Source organism: Numenius arquata, chromosome 2, assembly GCF_964106895.1.
Source record: "Numenius arquata chromosome 2, bNumArq3.hap1.1, whole genome shotgun sequence".
In the NCBI taxonomy this organism is placed as follows: domain Eukaryota; kingdom Metazoa; phylum Chordata; class Aves; order Charadriiformes; family Scolopacidae; genus Numenius; species Numenius arquata.
This window is the reverse complement of record NC_133577.1, coordinates 75,606,244-75,622,512: the sequence shown is the minus strand read 5'-3', so window position 1 is coordinate 75,622,512 and position 16,269 is coordinate 75,606,244. Positions and strand designations below refer to the sequence as shown.

Here is a 16,269-nt window from a genome sequence, read left to right as displayed (position 1 = left end):
CACAAAGGGGTCCATGGTATTTCTACTGCAGATTGACTCCTATCCCCAGTTTCAAAGTGATTTGTGCATGTGTAGAGACCCCGAGAGCAATATGCATGATCTGTCTGGGTATCTGAAAGAGGAAGCTGGTGTCCCAAGAAGACAGGTCCTTCTCTCTCTCTCTTTTGCTTCCCAGCAATAGTTACAAACTGGTCCCAGTATATCTGAACACTGCAAGCTAACACCTGATCCCTCCACCCTTGTTTCTGCACCTATTGCTTTACCAGCAGGAAGTAGGACGTGGTTTGGGGCTTTTTATTCTCGGCCTCGCTAGCCTTTTCGATACTTCGGGGCCTCGTCTCAGTCTGACAAGGCAAGCAAGCGGCAGCTTCCTGTGCAAAGGTGAGAGGGAGAAGACACGGAGAGACCGTGTACGTACGAGAGGAACGGCTCCGCAGCAGAACCGCCGGGCTGCAGGCATCTCTCTCTTGTGCCAGCAGCGCTAGCTGACACCTGGACATGGACTGAGCTAGGATCTCCACCTCCATCCCTCTCCCTTTCCCCTATCCCTGTTTCCCTCCCTGTTTCATGTCCAGCACCTGCTTCCATCCAACCCCACCACCTGGTGCCCGGGGACTCCCTTCGTCTGGACTGCGTGGTGCCTGGAGCTGGAAGGTAAAAGGGGGTGATGCCAGTTCTCTCCCACACAGGGGTGGCTGATCTGAAAAGCGTCTTGGAAGGAGTTTCGGTCTGACAAACTGAATCTCTCCATTGGGGAGGGCTGAGCACATATTTATCTCTCTGTCTATCCACAGTCCTCTCAAATCATACCCCACATCTCACAACCACACTGCCTGCTTTCTTTCTCTCTCTTTCTCTCCCTGTTGTCTGTTAATGCATTGTCGTCATGTCTTAGTTCCTCTGAACCTAATCTTTTATCTCAATGGGAATCGATGTTATGCCTCATACCAGCCCTTTATAAACCCTCTCTTCCCGCTCCCCTGGCAGTCCCAGCAGGCTCCAGCGGGACTCTGTCTTGTTTTGCTCAGCTTTGCCTGGGTTCCAGGCTTGCTGAGAGGTGAGGGTGGTCTCTTCTCCTATGGGCAGAGGCAGACCTTGAGGTATGGGTGTCCAGGTGGATGGCAAGAGGGGGAGGCTTGGATGAGAAGCCTGTAAGCCCAGTCTGTCTAATATGGAGCATGGCTGTACAGACTTTGTAGGACAAGGAGTTTCCCTGGCTGCCACGGGTGGATGAGAGGTGATGCAGTTTCCTAATTACAAAGGCCAAATTTTCTGCCTGTCACACCTAAAAGTGTGACTCCTTCCAAGGCAGTGCAGGGTCTACTTGGCGAGGATGGTGCATGGTTTCTGCATGACTATGTAATATTTTATGATATTGCAGGACCTGGTAAACTTCTTCTTCTCCCTGATTTCCTCCTCTTTCCCAAACAAGCCATTCAAAATCTACCTTCTAAGCGCTGAGCTCCGCAACTAACTTTTGTCAGTTGCAGCCAGAGACCCCTCTTACTCAGCAAGCACCTAGTTATTTCAGCCTTACCAAAAAAAGAAGCTCTTCAAAGCACAAGCCGCGCACAACCAAGGCAGCACTCTCTACCTGAGTCAGCAGGCAGCCTGAAACGACACCCGCGGAGTGCTGTGCACTCACACACACATTTCCAGAAGGCATTACTCCTGCAAACAGCCTGTCTGTGTTGCACTGCGAGTGGTTTCAGTGCTGAGGAAAGGACCTAAGGCAGGAAAACCGTGAGGTGCTGAGGGAAAAGGGTATAAGTTTCTGAGCCTGGAAGATTGGCACTGGCTTTGAGCATGCCTCCTGTGAGATGACATCTTCCTAATTTGCATTGCTGAGCTATGTTGGGGGGGTGTCTTGTCTCTTTTAGTGTGTCACCACCATTACAGATGAAGCCCTCTTTGCTGCTTCTGTGTCACTTTTGGCTGTTCAGCCTCACGCTTCTCTCACGGGCAGCAGACTCGGCACAAGGTAAGAAGTGATTCCCTTCACCCGTGCCAGCTGGGCGAGCAGGGAGGGGGGTCAGTCAGAGGAGTGTGTACGCCACGGTGTGTTGCTGTGCGATGCTCCTGTTGTAACATACAGCCAAGAGGAGGCTGCAATAGTTACAGGTCTCTTATGAGCACATCAACCTCCAAGGACATAGAGAAATAAGGTGCTCTGCCTTTCTTATTTGGAGACAGTGATCCAGCAGAGTCATCCGTCTGTAGTTTGGGATAGGGCAGAATTGTCTGGGGTGATGGTTAATGCCAAAAATCACTGTTAATTCAGCCACTTTGCTGTCCGTCTCTTCTCTGCTGGCAGGTGCCTCCAGCCTCGCTTGTTGGTATGACTCGCGTGCAGCCCTCTTCTGCGACTGGAGCCCAAGCAGGGACCTGCTTGAAGCACCATGCCAGCTGGAGATTTCATCGAAGTTTCCTTTTTATAACAGGTGGGTCACTGGAGAGGGTGAGGAAAGACAATGTTTTGAATGAAGTGTCCTGGATAGTTTACCACTTTAAAAAAATGTAGACTCCCCTTCCTCAGGCCAGGTGTAGTGGGGTCACAGAGCTGCGGGGCTTTGTCTCGAACTGTCCATGCAGGCTATGATGCTAGCCACTGCTCAGTGTCTGTCATCTGACGGTCCCAAACTGTCTAGCACAGCCCACCTTCCAGCTCCATAGCTCTGCCTCTGCTTCATTTTCCAAAAAATCCCTCTTCCTTGGTAGCCACCCTCTGGACTGAATGGCTTTTTCAGTGGAAAAGGAGGATGTATAGAGACTGGGGTGGAGGACGGTGGAATTGAAGTTATACAAGGGACATTTGCTCATTGCCAGGATGAGCTGGGATGTTGCACCCCGAGTAACAATAAATGAAGATAAATATTGTTCCCCTCACCTCCCCTGGCCCGTTCGTCTTTCTCAGTTTATGATGTTTTCATCTCCTACACGTCTCCCGCAGAGAGGTAGGTGTGTGGCCAGCACCGCAGTGGGGGCTGGCTGAGTCTCTGCGGTCTCCAAAATGACATCTCCAGCCAAAAGACTTACCACCCTACCCCAGGGCTTCCCTGGGTGCCTGTCATAAGGAGAGGCTCAGTGTGATTCTAGCAGTGGGTGGGTTGCTTGTGACTGTCACAGAGGCATCTCCAATGGGGTGAGATGGGCAAATATATTCCGAGCCTTGGTGCATGGACCTAGAAAGCCAAAATGTTATTTCGCTCCATGGGTGTGAATCACTGAGACTGGGGCTGGAATTTGGGCTGGATTTGGAACTGTGCCATTGCTTGACCAGGGCTCTAGGACACCACCTCTCCCCACCATCAGCAAGTCCTAGGCTTGATCGGACCTCACAGCAGGAGCAGGCAGCTCAGTCTGATACCCCTTCAGCTGGAACCCCAGGGATGCTCTCCCACCCTGTCACACCCTGTGTCATAGCTCAGCTTAGTCTGTCCAGCCACACTTGTCAGAGCAGAATAGAGGTCATGGTATAGCACTGCCCACTGTGATGTACGGTTCTGGTTGACTGGGACGTGACCTGGTTCAGAAGATGCATCTCACCTGGTATCTGAAATCCTACAGGACTGTCAGTGGCTTGAAGGAGACCTGTAAACCCTAGAGGAGCTGAAACAGGACCCTGTCTTCCAGGGCCATGTTGGTGCTGTTGTGGACAGCAGGTGTGGTTGGGCTTTGCATGCTCTCTGATATCATCAGGAAGCAGAGAAGGTAGCAAGAGGGTTTTGTGAAGACTTGGAAACTGAAAACCTATTGGTATCTTTGGCTTGAAATAACTGGGATGCATTGACACTCCATGTGCCAGCACATAAAATTTGTCTGAGTGATGCAGTGGGGAGAGAAAGTGGGATTACATCCTTGCTCTAACCTGTTCAGCAAATATGGTAGGATGCAAAATGCTTTGAAAGGCCTTTAGTGTTACATAAATTTTGACTAAATACAAAAAGCCTCCCCAGATCTCTGGAGTTCTCCTGCTTAAAACACAGGTTGTTTCGCTCACCTGAAATATTCAAGGAGCACTGTGAATTACTCAAGGCAGAACACATGACCAGATCGAGGAGATGCATCAAGACCTTCAGCAAAAACAGTAATGTGAGTAATTTGTCTGGGATGCCCTGGTTAATGAGAAGGTGGAAAGGATTTGTGTGTTGATTTGGGATGTATAAACAGTGTGACACCCAGGAGCAGTACAAAAAGCCCAAACCTAATCCCTGACTCCAGTTCTGGAGTTGGTCTTGATGTTGTGTGTTGTTGATATGCATCGCCCCTGTGGATTCCCCTGCAGGAGGGATTGGTTTCATTGTGAGCTGGGCCATGCTGTCCTGACACATGTGGAAGAGGTGCAGGACAGACAGATCATATGCAGTGTCCCATGTCCCAGTTACCTGGGTTTGGGTCTAATCGTTTCCTCTGAGGAGGGATGGACATCATCATCAGGTCTAAGGTCACCTCTTGACCTTGTTTTCCTTAAAGAGATCAGTGCCATTTTCCAGAACATTAAATCCTATGAAGTCTGGTTAGATGTATCAAATGCAAGATGCAACAACAACACATCACTGGAGTTAATGCTGATGCAAATCCTCTAGCTATTATTCTTTATTTAAATCATTCTTTTTTTAGACTCATTATGTGCTTCCTTCAGTCATATTCAGAGTTACTGTAGTCCCTGTGTTTTCAGAAAAAAAGCCCATCCAAATATGACCTAATTCTCCTTATTGATAAAGTCACAACCAGTTCTAATGACAGACAAACTTTCTTACATTTGCACATCATGTGCAAAGACAAATTGCAGGGCTGGTAAACAGCTCCAGAATCTTTTCTTTCTAATCAAGCTCATTTCCCTATTGCTTATTTAATAGTGCCTGATATATATGGCCGTTTAGTATTACTGCATTCAAGAGTAATATTTAATACTAATGTCATCTCAGTCTTACCAATGAACACAAAATGTTTTAGTAAAAATATTTTTTCTTAATAAATGACACTCATAGCAAGTAACTTTCTTCCTGCTTAGCACATACAGCAATCCTAGCAAACTCTCATATCACAATATTTTGTGCCCTTCTTGCCAATGAAGAAAAAAAAATCCAGTCTAACGAAGTATAAAACTTTGGTTCCTCCCTCACTACTGAGACTTATACTTTCAGCCACAAATATCGTCCATATTTATTGTCAAGTATCCCTAAACCTCTTACACATAGGCAATGCTTAGAAATATGAATGCTTATTGATGAGGCTTTAGTGTCACTAACGGTAGATTTTCCTTGCAGGCTCAATGCTTCACCACTGCAGACCGTCTTACCCTGTCTGTCCATTGCCACACTGGCGAGAATAGGTCTATACCTGTGCAAATAGAAGATTTCAGTCCACTTGAAAATAGTGAGTACTCATCTGTCTTGCAGTCTGAAGTTTCCCCGTAAGTTTCTAACTAGTTTCTCTTCCCCATCCAACCCCTATGCAACACCCATGGATGATTTTAGACTTGTGTCTTTTCCTTGCCCCTTGCTACAAACCAGCACAGATGAACCACGTTGACTCCTGCCACTTGCACCTCTTACATGCAGTGTCATGCCAGTCACTTCCTATCCTGTCCTGTATCTGGGACACTGTTAAATGAGAGTGCTTTGTTCTAGGACTTCTGCCTTCAAACAGGCAATAACAGCTCAGCTGACTTCCTGAAACATTCATGCTGCAAGAAAGAGGGAAAGTCTTGCTGCTCTTCCCTTGCCCCTCCTACCAGATATGTGATTCCACCCCCCTTTAAGCCAGCTTTGGCATGCATCAGTCTTTGCTGGAATGATTCAACTCACTGATCCAGCAGAAAAACATCTGCTTGGGTCATTTTTTTTGCTGGATGTGTGAATTTACCTGACTCACGGAGACGTTCCGTAGAGCTGCCGCAAGGTGAGGCATAAAAAGGCATGGCTGGAGTCAGGGGTTGGGAAGGATCAGCCTAGACAGTCTGTGTAACTTCATCCCCTGTGGCTGTAGGTCTCTGAAAGAGACACTGGGAAGCAGCTGTCTCCCCACCCATGCTCCATTCCTGTCTGTACAATTGCCTTGTGGATCACCCCTACAAGACAGGATACATGGCCATGTGGGATTGATTGCACTGACTGCAGGGGCCACTGTCACAGGCTCACAGGAGGAGCTGCCTTTAATGTGGTCAGTTGACAACAGGCCTTTTGCCTTCAGTAACAGTGGGGAAGAAGGGGGAACAGAGAGGGGGGACTCACTGTTTCACGTGGCCGTGGCTGGCTGGACTCTGTGAGCACAGCCAAGACACCAACCCTGCTGCAATGGGCTTTGCGGTGGAGCCCTGTTAAGGACAGAGAGTGCAGAGGTATTAGCCCTGCTCCTTCTCTCTTTTCAGTAAAGCTGAGGCCTCCAGGAAACCTTCAGCTGATTAGCAAAACTGAAAACACCTACAACTTAACGTGGAGCCTGAATATTTCCTCTCACTATTTGGATGGGGAGCGGGAATTTCAAGTGCGGTACCGAAACACAAGACAGTCCTGGGAGGTGAGTACAGAGTGAGGTACTGGGACCTGTCACTGTACGAATCCCAGTCTCCTTTACGTCACCCAACTTGCTCCTGGGCCTCCTCTCAGGACGAAACCAGTTTTGGTGAAGCTGGAGAGTGGATGACACCCCCTCACCCTTTTATCTGCATCACCTGATGCCAGTGTTTTGTGGTGACGTGGAGACAGACAGGAACCCTATTTCACTTGTTGCTGTCACAAAGAAATCCAGACAGCTGTGGGACAGACCTGAAAGGGGTGAAAAAATCAAACAGAAGAAGAATTTTCCTCCAGGGTGAACAAGCAGTGCTTGAGGTGTAGGGATCTGAGACAGGTCCTTTCTAAGGGCCTTGGAAGAGATGGGTACATGAGGCTGTAAGCCATGGCAGGGTGTTTATGGTGCTCTTATTTTATCCTTCTTCCAGGAGGCAAAGAACTTCACCATTGTGCAGGACCAGATGTGGGTGGTGTTTGAGTGCCTCTCCCCCAACTTGAAATACGAGGCAGCTGTCCGTGCAAGGCCAAGTGGCTCAAGTACCTACAAAGGCGTGTGGAGCGACTGGAGTGAGACGATACTGTGGAGGACACACGATGACCGTAAGGATCAGAGTCAGGCAGTCTGGTTTGGAGGGGAAAGAGGGCACTTGCGGAAAACAAGGTAGAAGGGCTAAACCAGGCTGGGAAGTGGGAGGAAGATGGGTTTGTGGGAGGATTGTGTTAATCGAAGAGCAATAGAGAGATCGGAAATGATATGTCCCTCCTAATCTGTTAGGTCAGGCTGGCTCAACAGGGCTTAAGGGCAAAGACACCCTGACCCTGACAGAGCCCCTCTGACTTCCAGAAGCCAGGCAAAATCCAAAAGATGTAATTCAGGAACTGCTTCCCCAGAGCAGTAAGGCCAGATATCTGACCTGCAGAAGCAGTGGCCAGGACTGGCATTTTCCCAGGTGCTCCTGTGACCTAGGGACATAAATCCAGCTTTCTAAAATGTCCCAGTTCATTGAAGCCATTGATCAGTGAAATGCAGTGAAACAAAGCACTCAGCTCTTGAACCAAAGGAGACCTGAGCCTAGCCAGCAAAGTCTCATGGAGAAAAGAAGAGACTTACATGCATGTAAGTCCCTTCCAAGAAGGTCTGCTGAGATTTGCATCAATTATTACCATGAACCACAGCATGGAGGGCACCTCCAGCCTTGAAAGATAGTGCCCTGAGCAAGTCTCTTCGGTGAGTCATTGGCTGTAGTCTCTGTCATTTCTTTTCCGAAAAATAAGCAGATAGAGGTTATTCCTTCTCGTGTCGCCCCCACTCTGCCCCTGCTCAGCCCCTCCCTGTTGTGCCTGGTGCTGGTATAAACAGATGAGCTATGTTTAGAAAGGGCACTGTGTTGCTGTGGCGATCAAATTTTGACAGTGTGTGATGTCAATGAATAGGATACAGCCGCAACCAGTTGTCATAGCAACCAAGACCCAAAGATAACCAGGGTACCAGAGGCAGAGGAGACAAAGTGATCTTAGCAGCATCTCAAGGACAGGCAAAGAAAGAATGTCCTAAAAATGTCTCCTCCTTCTTTTATTTTGATCTTTCCCTCAAACCTACTCCAGAGGAGCTCTGCAGGCCCAGACCAAGGGGTACTAGGGGTGGAAGGACATGGGGGTGGCAGGCAGAGGAGACAGGTACCAGAACAGCAAGACCAAGCAAAAGTGCACTGGGGAGATATATGTGAAAGAGATTAAGAAAAGTTTGAGATAATGCTAGACAAGCCTGAGGAGTGCTGGCAGTGCTGGCAATGTGGGAACTCAGCCTCTTTCTCCTAATACCAAAATCATGTGGTGGAAAGCCATAACCTTTCTAGCTTCCTAAAGCTTTCTTTCACCTCTCCAAAGAAAGAAGCTGGCCTCTTGTCCCCTAACCTTCTCCATCCTTGGTCCTCCTGCCTTCTCCAAGACCCATGTCTCTCCCATTGGCTCATAATGCTGTTTCAAGTTTCTAGTCCCACTTATGATGATTTTAGGGCTCCCTGCTTTCCTTTGCCATGAGACAAACGGGTTGATCAGCACTTCAACCAGTATGCTGTGCCACCTCGTCTGTGACAACCCCCAGCTGTGGTGCTGTTATGAAGAAGGAGTTCAAGCTGTTCAGCACAAATTATCTATTAAGCAATGCCAAGTAGACTCTGAAACCCTCAAAGGCATCCTACGCAACACAGCAGAACTCATTTATCTGACCTGTATGTTACAATTTTATATCACTGGTCAGCTTGAACTGCCATGGGAGGGCTGTAGCTCCTACTACCAGAATCCTGTCTAAATTTTCACAGCAACTCCCTTGTTCTCTCTTACCTTGCAGAAACATCCCGTCTGGTCCTGCCAGCACTTATAGTGAGCTCTTGCATCTTTGTGATCATTGGAACTGCCTTCCTTCTTAATTTACGGACCCTGAAATGGTAAATGAGAATCAAGTTTTCTTCTTTGTTCCTCTCCTGTATCTTGTGTTTTTTCTCAAAATCAGCGTTATTTTTCACTTGGCATTACTCAGGATAGAGAGTGACTTAAAAATATGTTTTATAGCCCAACCTTTTGAAGCTGACATTTGTCTGGGGAGATATATCACCACCCAAGATGATGTGGTTTCACCATCATCATCGCATTGTGCCGCACTCCTGTGACCTGGTGGCATGTCCTGGCTGAATTCAAAACAGTCACCTAAGCACTTCTGTTACCCATTGGTTAGAGTGATGTTCCTAGAAGGGATGCACCAAAATTGCCTCTTAAAAAGAAGGCCTCTTGGGTTGAGAAATCCCTCAGTAGAAAGGACCAAGCAAGCCTAGCTACTGCTACCTTCTCAGTTGAACACTCCAGCATGACATAGTGACATTTGGTCCGTAGCCAAAATGGGGAGTACAATTCTTCCTCTCGCTGGTCTGTGCGGTCCTGAAGGGTCTCATCACGTGCTGGTAAACATCTACATGATGCTTTAAAGATCTCTTTCCCAGCACTTCTACCTAGGCACTGCTTTTATTCAGGACTGAAAGCATCTCACAAGGTTACTCAGTGCAATAATACGGAGAGTGACCTGTCAGCATGGCAAGGTTAGAAACGGCCTCAGGTTTTTTCATCTCGGGACAGGGGCAGAGAAGCAGAATGCTGCTGTTTGTGGCAGGGAGCAGGGAGACATGTTCTCAGGGATGAGGCAGCAGAGGCTGGAATGGCTACTCTGTATGGAAAGAAGGAGATGCATATTGAAGGAAGATGAATACTGAGAAAGCCACTGGTCACTGTGTTTTACCTTGAGTCATGCAAAGGTGAAGAAGTATTAGCTATATGGCATAGAGTGAGATAAAAAGGGCTCCTTTCTCCACAGAGTATAATTAACCTGGGGGAATTGGATAGAGGATAATGTTGAGGTAAGATCCAAGGAAGGATTAGACACGCATGAATAAAAATAGCATCTGCAGTGATGTAAGGTAGTTTATATGCAAGAACTAGCAAATTCTGATGCTTCAGAGAGTACACTGATTGCCTCCAGAGGTCAGGAGGGTTTTTCCTCAGAGCTTCCCACACCAAAGCTTCAGCAAAGAGCTGACAGGATCAGCCAACCTCTCTGGGGGACTGAGGAGCAGATTAGAACACTTTGTGCTGCCTCGGGATGACAACACACTTGGACCAGTAAAGCAGAGGGCACTGGGTTGGTGCAAGGCATGCTATACCACACAGTGTCCTGCTAACAGGACAGGCAGATGTTGTAGCACAGCTTTGTCAGCGATGGTATTGTTCAGGCCATGTGGTCCTCTGAGTCATTGCAGTGGCAGGAAAGCAAAGAAGGGGCAACTGGCAACATCTAGGACTTGGAAACAAGGGAGACCTGCCCAGCTTGTTATCAGGATGGGGGAGCTAAAGGGGCAGGTGGAGAAGTTAAGATGACCGGCCAAGTCAGGGAAGAAACCAGTGAAATGCTGGTTGTGCTTCCCTAGGGAAAAGGCTGAGGGGAGGGTATTGTCCAATGTTTAACTGCCTCATCTCTCTACCCCTCATCCCTCAGCTACTGCTTTTCAGCAAGGAGAGCCCTCAGACTTGTTCTTATTTTACCTCTCCCCTACACCAGGGTAGTAGCCACGAGCTGCAATGTTCTCTCCCACCCACACCACGGTACCAGATTGGTCGGGATCAGGCCCTGCTTCATTCCTCCTTCTCTTTCTCCTTTCTCAAGGTTTAAGAAGATCCTGAAGATTCACATCCCAGACCCCGAGAAGTTTTTTCCCCCACTCGTTTCGGTTCACGGAGGGGACATTCAGGTATGGAACTGGGAATGGAGCCATGTGGTTATAAGGAAGAAATGAGCGAAAGGAAGGTCCAGCTGCACGTGCCCAGGACAGACAGCAGGTTATCAGACCTACATGTGCACACATGACATTGTGCCTGTACCACCAGCTGCTGAGTTCTCTGTTCAAGTTTTATTTTCTGACCTTCTAAAACCTGACACTCGGCTGAAGTGTCACTAATTACAGAACTGAGAAACGGCAAACCACGCAAACCTCAGCACCCTGCTCCCCTAACAGGGAGCCTGAGAGAAAACAAGGGACCTGTGGGAGGGAACTTGGCCTCTCAGATCCCCTTCTACCCCACTTCGGTCCCTCCCTGCCTGCCCTAGGTTGCCCAGCTCTTCCCAGATTTCCTGCTGTGATCCCCTCCTCCTGACTGTGAGCCTTTCCTCTGCTCCTAATGTGAATTGCCATCACACTGGATGGCACTTAGCTGTTTTCTGCATTCTTGTTGACTCTTTCCCTTCTTTATCTATGTGTGCATTCTCCCTTCCCTTAATCTCTCCATGAGTATGGGCAGCTGCAAGGAGATGATTACCATTCTGTGCAGGATTAAAGGGAGTGCCAGAACCAAGATGTGGGAGGTGATCCCAAGGGACATCTCACTTTAAGGATGGAAACAAGCTTCAGAGGGTCCAGAGGACAGCAAAGCTTTGGAAAAGCCTACATGCAAAAAATCTTAGAAAGCTTAAGCTGCAGGGGAAGAGTGCAGAGTAGGGGGGTGGGGGTGTGCAGCAGGCACTGAAGACACTTTCTCAGTGCAGAAAGAACTAGAAAAATTGCTCCACTGGTCATAAAGGCAATGAAGTTGGATGTTATCAAAAGCAGTTTTTTTTTAAGGATAATGATACACTGCAGGATGTCACTCATGGTGAGTGTGGAAACCTAGGCACAAAGGGCCTGGAAGAGCACTTGAGACAAGAAGTTGTATAGGGCCATGTAGATGTATCAGAAACTGTTCAGCACCTAGGGATAGATTGCAGGAGACGCATTTCAGTACTGCTTTTCGTGTTTCCACCTTCATCTCATGGTCTTGTAATTTTTTTTCTTCCTTTCCCTTTAATCCTCCATCTTCCTTCCCCCCCTCCAGAAATCTTAAAAAAAATTTCCAAGACCCACTCTTGATTTCAAAGTGACAGAAAGATATACTCTCTCCGAAAATCTTGCAGATGAGACATCATGAATGTGAACTTCCCTCCCCACCACCTCTGGCAACTCTTGCTTGGACAGAGAAAAGGTCACTTGATTGCTATGGGTGCTCAGGAGAAGAAACCTTTGGTTCCTCACTGTGTGTTATATTTTGAGTGTAACAGTCTTTCTCCTGTGTTTCTTCCTCATCAGAAATGGCTCTCCTCCCCATTCTCCACATCCTCCTACTGTGTGAACAGCACAACCCCGGAGATCTCCATGCTCGAGGTGATGCAGAAGAATGACCAGGAATCCCAGTTTCTACTTTCCAAGGGAACCCTGACTCCTGATCCTCCCGTAGAAACCAGTGGGCACTCTGTATCCAGCTGCTTCACCAACCAAGGCTACTTCTTTTTCCACCTTCCCAACTCCTTTGAGATTGAGCCCTGTCAGGTCTACTTCACCTATGAGCCTTTCACCCAGGAGGGCAGTGGCAGCGAGGATGGCAAGTGTTACCATGCTCTCCCCTCCCCAGAGTTCTGCACACTGGCAGAAGACATGCCCATGTTGTCCCACAATTTCCTACACTGTATCAAGGCAACCCACAGCTTCCAAAACAACTCCTTTGTGGAAGAGACAGAAGGGGAAGCCCATCGAGCTGTGGCTATTTCTGGGGCTCTCCAATCAAGTGAAGGCACCTCATCAGCACCAATTCTGAAACAGGATGAGAAGGTGATGGACAAAGCAGCTTTGCTACCTGCTGAGGCTCTGTGCCAGATGAACACTGACTTTCCTCACCCATCAGACCTGCATGACAGTGATGCTATTGATGTAACAGAGGAGAGTGGGAAGGCAGGCCCTCCAATTGATCCCTGTACACCAGCAGCACATGCTACCTCTTCTTCCTCTCAGCCTCCACCTCTAAGGCAAAACCAGGATGAGGATTCATGCAGAACAACCTTCTCCAGCCAGGTCCCAAACACTGGTGCCTACCTTTCTCTGAGGGACCTCCAAAGCCAGTACAGCCATTACTCTGCCTAGGATCTGTCTGGAGGAAAACCACAGGTAGGAAGGGTCTTCTCTGCAGGGAAGGCTAGATGGACAGTTTTTCTATTCAGGACACAAAAGTGACTTCAGCATCAAACGCATTGGGACTGTTCTTTAATGAGGCTGGATCACACAGTTAATCTAAAGGGCTGCAAAACCAGAAAAGGAATAGGATGTGCAAGGTGTAAAATCATGGATGGCTACATGAGTAACATTAGTTCCCAAGGTTAGTGAAACAGAGCACTGGAAAGTGGAGGACGCTTTGCACGGAGAACTGGGCTAGTGGACAGTAAAGCAACACATGGGGAATGATAAAGGGGCATTAAAGCTGTTCAATGGCTACACACACCATGGAGACGTAGCAGCTTGATTCTTAGGCATACAGGCCGACAAGGACTCACCTTCATAACTGAACCTGTTTCTCTGCTGTTGTAGAAATCCCTTCCCACACCACTCAGGTGCCATCACAAACCTCACCAGCTTGCTTCTTCTTTCCCAGCTCCCACTAGGAGGCTGTGCCAGCACTTTTGTGCTCTGTATCTTGGTGTAAAATAGCACTCAGCTTTGAGGCTGAGCAGGCATATGGCCCATTTGCCTTGTCCCTAGCCTAAAAACTTCTGATGGAAGGGAGAAATGGCAGAAGAGGTGGATATGAGATTTTGTACAAGGGACAGTAGCACTACCAGTCAGTGCTGAGGCTGACGACGGAGTGGATGAAGACACATCCTCCTAACTGACCAAGGGTATAATTTTTTCTGTGATGTCCTCACTTCAGGTTTCAATCAGAGATTACATTCTGAGCTACTCGATCCAGCTTTAGACTTGAGTCTCTAAGGTCAGCTCAGAGCCACAACTATGTCAGCTGTCTAAGCAGTGCAGTGTAAAAAGAAATCCCCATTATTGGGTTAAAAATACTGGGGAAATCCCCTCCCCCCTCCTTCTTTCCCCCAGGTCTGATGATGGCAGTAAAAAGAGCACACACAATTTCCCATTCTTGCTGTAATATTTTTCATGAAATCGAAAGCCTCTCTGCCCTGCTGGCAAAATACGGTTATTTGACTACGATAAGCTGATTGCAGAATAGTTCATCCCACATCCTGTGTATTAGTGGAAAACATCGCAACGGTGCTGCCCATTCCTTCCATTGCTCAAGGGAAACCATTGCCTAATTAGCAGCAAAGACGTGGTGAATGAGCCCAGAAAACTAACCCACGAATCAGCACGTTTGCTGAAAAGAAAACCTCAATCCACTCACAAAGAAAGGGGATAGCAAAGACCACTTTTTTTTTTTTTTTTTTTTTTTTTTTTTTAAATCATCTTTCCTCTGCATTTGCTGATCTGGGTTGAGAAAAAGCAGCACACTGCAGAAGAAAAGTGGCAAGGCAAAGGAAGACAAGCTGTTCTGGTTACATCCATCCCTGCATGTCAGTCTGCTTTCTTCCATATTTCTGGACTATTCAGCAGTAGGAAAATACTAGCCCTGTGGTAAAGATATTTCTTCTTAGAGTTTTTATGCCAAAAAGGTCAAGGATATTGAACTTGTTGGTACTTCTGTCACCCCTGTGAGTATCACCCACAACTAATTCTTCCCTACTTCTGTCCGTACAAGGATTGAGGTTCCCCTTTGTCCTGGTTCTACACTATTACCTGATCTCGCATTATGCAGCCTGAATGTCATTACACATCCCAGCTACAGGGTCACCCACTGGCTTGGATTTCACCTCAAAAGAGCTGCTCAAAGGAGTAGAGCCTGCCTGCAGCTGAGAGGCTGGAGGAGCTATACCTCTCCTCTCATCAGCTTCTTCACCACCTGCATCAAGACATAGACTGCTCCGTTGTCTCCAGGAGACAGTGGGTGAGGAAGACGCCACAGCTTCCCAGATAAGAAAGCACAAAGCTTGTCCACCTCTTTGCTGATGGATTGCAAGAAGAGACACTGAATCCCTTGCCCCAATGGACAACTCGCTGTATTACATGGGCCAGGGATCCTCCTAGTTGTACTGATGGTTGTCCTGTCCCAATATAGATCTTCATAAGCTTCTCAATTTTCTTGCTGCTAAGATAAGTACAAATGAAAAACTTTGCCTATTTGTAAATAAAAGAAATATTAAGGAATCTATGGTGTTTTTCTGTCCTTTGGGGTGGGGGTAAGGATTAACAGCTTTTCTAAATAGGGGACTGGGCAAAGCTTTGCTCAGACCAAGGTACCTTTAGTCCTCCTTCCTACTCCCCTCCCCAAGGGACTCAGCCACCTAAAACAGAAAGCAGAGATGGAAGTGATCCTGCTGCAGGCCCCTGAGGACCATCCTGCTGGCTTGGTATTTTTCCGCCCCACTTGTGAAAGTGCTGACAATTTTCGAGCTGGCAAGATGTTCGCACTGCATTCGCCGCCACGTTGGGTGTGAATGTGTGACACACAGTGGCAGGAAGTGCTCAACATCAGATCTGGTGATAACCGGACCTTTCTTCCAGGAAGACAAGATCATGTGGTCTCGTATGTGAGTAACTCAGGTTGTGAATACCAAAGGCATAACACTCTCAGTGATATGGGGCCCTTTCTCTACTGGGTCCCCAAGACCTCTTTGGAAATGTCACATGGGGAGCGGTCCCCTCTCAAGCTGCTGCAAACGCCCAGTGTGTGGTTCGCAAAACCACAGAAAGATGCTACAACGGTGGCCATCAGCACCAGAGGCAAACCAAAGCTGAACGCCAGCACTGTGTGGAAAATACTGAGCTAACAGCCACAGACAAGTCCTCTCTTTATCTTAAGCCTGGAGATAGCAAAGATAGCTGTGACATCTCTCATCTCCCTCTTTCCAAGATACTTTTTTCGTAAATAGGCAACATTACTCTCAGCCTCCTCCCACATCCCTTCCTTTTTTTTACTGTGGAGAAGCAGAAAGTAAAGGGTACTTGCAGCAAAGGAATTCCTCTGAAGTCAAATCTGATCAAGGTTTTGGGTCCTTGGTTAATTCAAAAGCCTGTGGTGATAGATGTGGTGTGCTTGCTTAGATAGATCAGATTGAGATTCTATATTTTTTGTTCTGCTGAAAACACCAGAGAAGGAGGATGCTTCCTTCCAGGAAAGATGGATACAAAAATGTAAGGTCTCTGGCACTGGGAAATACCCTCGGCTGGGTTCTGACTCACTACGGCAAGCCCTCATATTGTAAGCTTGGGAAAGCCATACAAGTATGCCTAAAAATGCAGCTAGACCCCAGTTATCTGGGGAAATTTTGGCTGGAAGTAGCTTT

The 16,269-nt window shown here is 47.7% G+C and overlaps 1 protein-coding gene across 1 annotated transcript; it reads left to right on the top strand.

Annotated features, from left to right (window-relative positions):
• The first annotated feature begins 567 nt into the window (after positions 1-567).
• Positions 568-13,009, top strand: IL2RB (interleukin 2 receptor subunit beta). Its single transcript, XM_074167509.1, is given in 10 exon segments — positions 568-618; positions 621-654; positions 2,315-2,441; positions 3,987-4,092; positions 5,271-5,379; positions 6,374-6,522; positions 6,947-7,118; positions 8,869-8,965; positions 10,729-10,813; positions 12,182-13,009. Coding segments are annotated over 10 exon segments (1,758 nt in total).
• The last annotated feature ends 3,260 nt before the right edge of the window (positions 13,010-16,269 follow it).